Source organism: Alligator sinensis, unplaced genomic scaffold (assembly GCF_000455745.1).
Source record: "Alligator sinensis unplaced genomic scaffold, ASM45574v1 scaffold264_1, whole genome shotgun sequence".
Classification (NCBI taxonomy): Eukaryota; Metazoa; Chordata; order Crocodylia; family Alligatoridae; genus Alligator; species Alligator sinensis.
Window position 1 is genome coordinate 1,555,342 of NW_005841831.1, and position 5,565 is coordinate 1,560,906.

The 5,565-nt window shown below is 41.4% G+C and overlaps 1 protein-coding gene across 1 annotated transcript in view; it reads left to right on the top strand.

The window, feature by feature from the left end:
- Positions 1-4,265, top strand: part of LOC112551800 — a 9,057-nt gene extending 4,792 nt beyond the window's left edge. Inside the window, exon 5 of the mRNA XM_025214907.1 lies at positions 4,126-4,265. Within this exon, the coding sequence (XP_025070692.1) occupies positions 4,126-4,265 (140 nt within the window). The remainder of the gene's footprint in view (positions 1-4,125) is intronic.
- Positions 4,266-5,565: the final 1,300 nt, after the last annotated feature.

Genomic DNA, 5,565 nt, shown 5'->3' on the forward strand with positions numbered 1-5,565 from the left:
TTACAAAGATTCCCCGCCATTTGTATTAGAATTTGAGCCCCATTATTGGCTTGTGTTAAAATATTCCCACGTGTTGGCTAGCGATTGGCTTGCTAGCCATATAAAAGGCTTGGGTGGTTTCCGCCCAAGTTGGAGAACTTGAAGAACTTGGAGAACTCCGAGGAGAACCCCCGCAAGGGAGGACTCCACGAACACCAGGAGGAGGAGACTTCACACTGTGTGAAGATCTCTCGTGACTAATTTTAGCGTGTCGCCTGTTCTCTCCGACCCCACGTGCCCGGGCTGCTGGCCACAGCCCGCGTGCGCAAAAGGGCCGCAGATCGCTCCCGGCCCACATAGTCACTAGTATGCAATAGTTCAAAATCCTGTTTTTACAGAGCCTGTACAAAACACAGAGCGATGTTACAAAAACACGGGATTAACTGCTTTAATCTTAATTGGTTGCTCAGGCCAACCTGTAGATAGGCCCCTGCTCTTTCAGACATCTTTAATCTGCCTAAAATCTAGGTCAGTTTTTAACAGTAATGAAGCCACACTATGAGTCTTGCAGTCAAAAACGCAAAAATATGAAGGCAAGGCAAGAAGATGAAGCTCAGCAAAAAGACAGTTTGTCATCTTATTTTAAAAAGCTTGAAATATTGAATAGTGGACATTCATAAAAAAGTATGGGTGAGGAAACACCTGAATTATCTGATCGTTCGCTGAGTTGTGGGGATACTACAACGACTGCAGAAGTTGAACAAGTGCACTCTGAAGTGACAATGGAACTACAAAATATTGGTAATTTTGTCAAAGTAACGGAAGAAACCTACCCTGAAGGTTGCATTATGGCCAAAATCTGTTTCATTTTATATGATAGAATATTTCTTAGTAAATAAACCGAAAAACGTAGGTAATATGGAAAATCTGAGAAAAGAGTATGAGGTTGGAGGACAAAAGCAATTTAGAGGTCTTCATGAGTCCCATTTTCTGAGGATGAAGAAAAATGGGATGACAGAAATGAGAATTTGGTTGCTTTTTTTGGAAACCACTGAAGCAGTCTACTGTTACATTTGCAAATTATTCCCGACCATAGTAAAGGAAAACAAAGAGTCATCAATGTGCTCTCTAATTGGAGAAGCATTGCAAGAGATATTGCAGATCATGAAACTTCCAAAGCTCATATTAATGCTATGTGGAAGTTCATTCAATGCCGTAATTTATCTGGAAGAATTGATTTTCTGTTATTGGGTCAATTTGAAAAGGAGAGTTCTTATTGGAGGAAAGTGCTGAGACGTGTTGTTGCTATGGTCAAACTGCTGTCTTCTTTGGGACTACCTCTAAGAGGACATGATGAGTCAATATTGTCAAATCGAAAAGGTAATTTTTTAACTTGCCTTGAATATCTTAGCGGATTTGATGATTTTCTCAAAGAGCATTTGAAAAATTACCAGTATTGTGGCTCAGGGAAGATCAACTTTTTAATACACCAAACCTACGATGAATTCATCGTTATAATGGCAAAACGCTCAGAAACCTATTCACTGATGAAGGATGCCAAGTACTATTCAACACCAGATGTGAGATCAATTAACATTAATTTTAAGATATGTGACTGACAATGGTGAAGTTGTAGAGAGATTTCTTTGTTTTGTCCCACTAAAATCCCACACTTCTGAATGTCTAGAGACAACTGTTTTGGAAATCATTGCAAATTTAGGTTTGGACATAAAAACTTGTCATAGGCAGAGCTTTGATAACACCGGAAATATGGCAGGAAAATATTCAGATCTACAGGCAAGACTGAACAATGCAAACCCCTCTGCTTTATTCATACCATGTTCCAGCCATTCCTTAAATCTAATCTGCAATGCTTCAGCTGAATCTTGTGAGGGAGCTACACATTTTTTTGACTTCGTTCAAAATGTGTATGCCTTTTTTTCAGTTTCCACACATCGGTGGAGTATGCTACAATCACGCTTGGAGCAGGCAAGTGAAAAACATTTGACAGTCAAAAGAATTTGTAGCACCAGGTGGTCTGCTCCTGCAGATGCTGTTTTGCTTTGAAAATGAACTATGATGATATAAAGAAAACCTTATTAAACATAGCCACATCAAATTCTGAAAAACCGCATGCATGCAAAAACTGAAGCAAAATCCTTAGCAGAAAAGTTTGAAAAGTATGATATTGCTGTTTTTACTCTTTTGTGGAACTGGTTACTTCACAGAATTAATGCCGTCAGCAAATTGCTGCAAAAGGTTGATACAAATTTATTGAATGCTGCACAATTGTTAGCCTCAGTTAAAACTTTTGTCATGGAAGTTCAAAATGACTATAGCTCAGTGGAAGCAGAGGCACTAACATTAACAGAAAATATAGGTCCTCTGATATACCTGATGAGAAGTGTAAAAAAAGCAGGAAGTTATTTTTCAATGAAACTAGAGACAATGAAATTAATTTAAAAGGGACAAAAAAGATCATTGTTGAGACCATCAATGGTATTTGTGACACAATAATAGTGCAATTGCAGAGTAGAGGTAAATCTCTAAAGAAAACTGTTCATTTATTTTGTGTGTTTTTTGACAGAAGTATGGATGAAAATGCTGAAAGCATTAAGAAGCAGTAAGAAATTAAGTGAATTCTATTGAGAGGATATAGACACAAATCTTTCTGAAGATGAAGTGAAACATATTATTCATTTTATCAAAAATGAAGAGGTCTGTGTTTCGAGATCACAGTTGATTTGTATAGACTAGTATGTGACGGTTTGCAGCCAACCTTTCTAAATGTAGAAACCATTCTGAAAATATTTTTTAAAATGCCTGTCACAAATGCTTCTGGTGAGCGTTTTTTTCTGTATTGAAACAAGTTAAAAATAATTTGTGAAATACAATGAGTCGGGAACATGTGACAAGTTTGACAATATTGACAATTGAAAGTGCCTTTTTACAAAATATTACTTACAATGACAATTGATGATTTTGTAATGAAAAAGTGTAGAAAAAAAAGCTATCTGAATAAATATATATTTTTTCAAATCGAATACGTTTCTTCTGAGGAAGTTAACTTTTATTTTTCCATTCAAGTGTCATCTATACTTTTTATGTTTACACATTTTTCACATTAGCGTAATGCAAATACAAGCTTTCATCTAGACCAGAAGTTCTCAACCTGTGGTTCAAGAACTCTATTCAGGTGGACCAAGGAAAAGTTATTCAGGTTTTTTTATAAAGTGCTGTTGTCCAAAGCGCTTTACAATAGTTAGCTAATGGTACAAACAACATTTGGAAAGATCAAGTGGTCCGCCGAGATCCTCAGCAATTTTCAAATGGTCTGTGAAAAAAAATTTAGACTACAAAAACTATCAAGGTACCTCACTTTATTTCCATTTACTTCTTTACTTATAATATAGGAGGAGGATGAAGAAAAAAAGAATGAAAAATGGGAGGAGGGAGGTAAGAGAGAATGTTCTTTTTCTTGGCTGGGTCCAGCTGGGGGGGCGGGGTGCAAAAATGAAGCTGCACACGGGGCCCCACTAACCCTACATCCACCACTGATTGTTCCCCCAGGTAGGGCACAGCCACGCACTAGCAATACTCTGATTCTTTCCTCCTCTGACACTGATCATCACAAAACTTGACCCAGTCTGCCTCGCAGCACCTTGCTCCATCTGCAAGCTGACTCTGCCAACCAGAGTGGCCATCCACACTCCTTTCCCAACCATCCACAGCAATTCCAAAGGATGCTAATTCATCTTTGCACACATCCTGAAATCTGTGCAGCCGTCTGCCTCTCTTGAAGGCCTTCATGAGCTTCAAAGCGCTTCATGAGCTTCATAGGCGAACACATTCTTTAGGATCTTGTGATGCAGCATTCGCTTGACATGACTGAGCCACCTGAGGGTTTTCTTACTAATCAACATCCTATGCATGACATACCAGCAGGATATAACACTTCCTCATTTGTCATCCTGTCTTGCCTTCTTATTCGAAGAATTTTCACAGGCATCTGATATGAAAGCACTTTAGACTTTTGGCATGTTTGGTGTAGGTCGCCTATGTTTCTGAGCCATACAGAAGAGTGGATAAAATACATGCCTCATATATGTTTTTTTTACTTCAGTTCACAGTTTGTTATTGCTCCAGACTCTGTCTTGCGAAAACTGAAAGTTCCTGGCTGCTTTGCCAGTTCTACTAGTGAGCTCAGCATCCAGATCTACATTGCTGGGAACAGTCGAGCCAAGGTAGAAAAATTGGTTAACAACATCCAGATGAGTACCATCTAGGATGATATCTGGAACTGGTTCTGCAGAGCCTTGATGCATGATAGCAGTCTTCTTCAAATCTATTGCTAGCCCAAAGGTTTTGCATGAGTCAGAGGACTTGGGAATGAGACGTTGTACGGCATCAACACTGTGAGCCACAAGGGCTGCATCATCTGCAAACAACAGGTCCCTTCTAATGATCTCCTTCACCTTTGTGTAACTCTGAACATAGGAGACTGATAGGGGGATACAGGGGGGGCACATGCTCCCCCTGACAGGGCCGTTCCCACCACCGCCACCTTGTGTGGGTGCTTGCCAGCCCCATCCCCACTGCCCCTGGCGGCTTCTGCAAGTGCTCACTAGCCCCATCCCCACTGCTGACACCACTGGCGGCTTCTGCAGGTGCTCGCCAGCACCATCCCTGCTTCCAATGCTGTCAGTGGCTTCTGTAGGTGCTCACCAGCCCCATCCCCACCACCAATGCTGCTAATGGCTTCAGCGGGTGCCCCCCCAGACTCAGGAGGCACCAGTTGCCCATAGTCCAGGTTATCCACAATCCAAGGGTCAGGCTAACCACACAGTTCAGACCATCAAATCAATGTTTAAGAAGACTTTGCAGGGTGGCCCTGATCTATATCTGGCTTTACTCAATCTGAGGAACACACCCATTACTGGTCTTGAGTATGCTCCACCACAGCTTCTGATGGGGAGACTTCTGCATAGTACCCTCCTTGCTACAACAGCAGTGGGCACTCCTAGACTACTGTCGAATGTCTCCCACAAGTTGTGAAACCTTCAAAGGTGCCAAAAGACACACTATGACCACACAACTGCATTCTTGCCACCTCTACGAGAGGGGGAGAAAGAAAGGATGCAAACAAGTACAGGTTGGATACCAGCGTCCATTACGGCAAAAAGGGATGAACTGTGTTTCTGTGTGGTAAAAACCCCCAGTGGTAGTGTCTACAGGAGAAACAGAAGCCACCTAAGGAAAGAACAGTACCAGCAGAACAAGTTGATGTACCTCAAGAGATAGCTGCAGAACAAGCATCAGAAGTAAAACCAGACCATCAAGAGCAATGATTTTGTTACATTTCAGATCATCCACCAGTACCCACAGAGACACCCACTGGCACCATGCAAACTAAGAATGGACATATGGTGAAGTTGCCTGTGAATTACAAGGACTATGTCAGGGGTAGGCAATGTTTTTTGGCCAGAGTGCCAAAAAGACCACAATGTCTACCTTGGAAGGTGCCAGAGTGCCGGCATGCCAGAAAAACAAAATGGGAGGGGGGGAGGGGGATACATGGCAGGATGC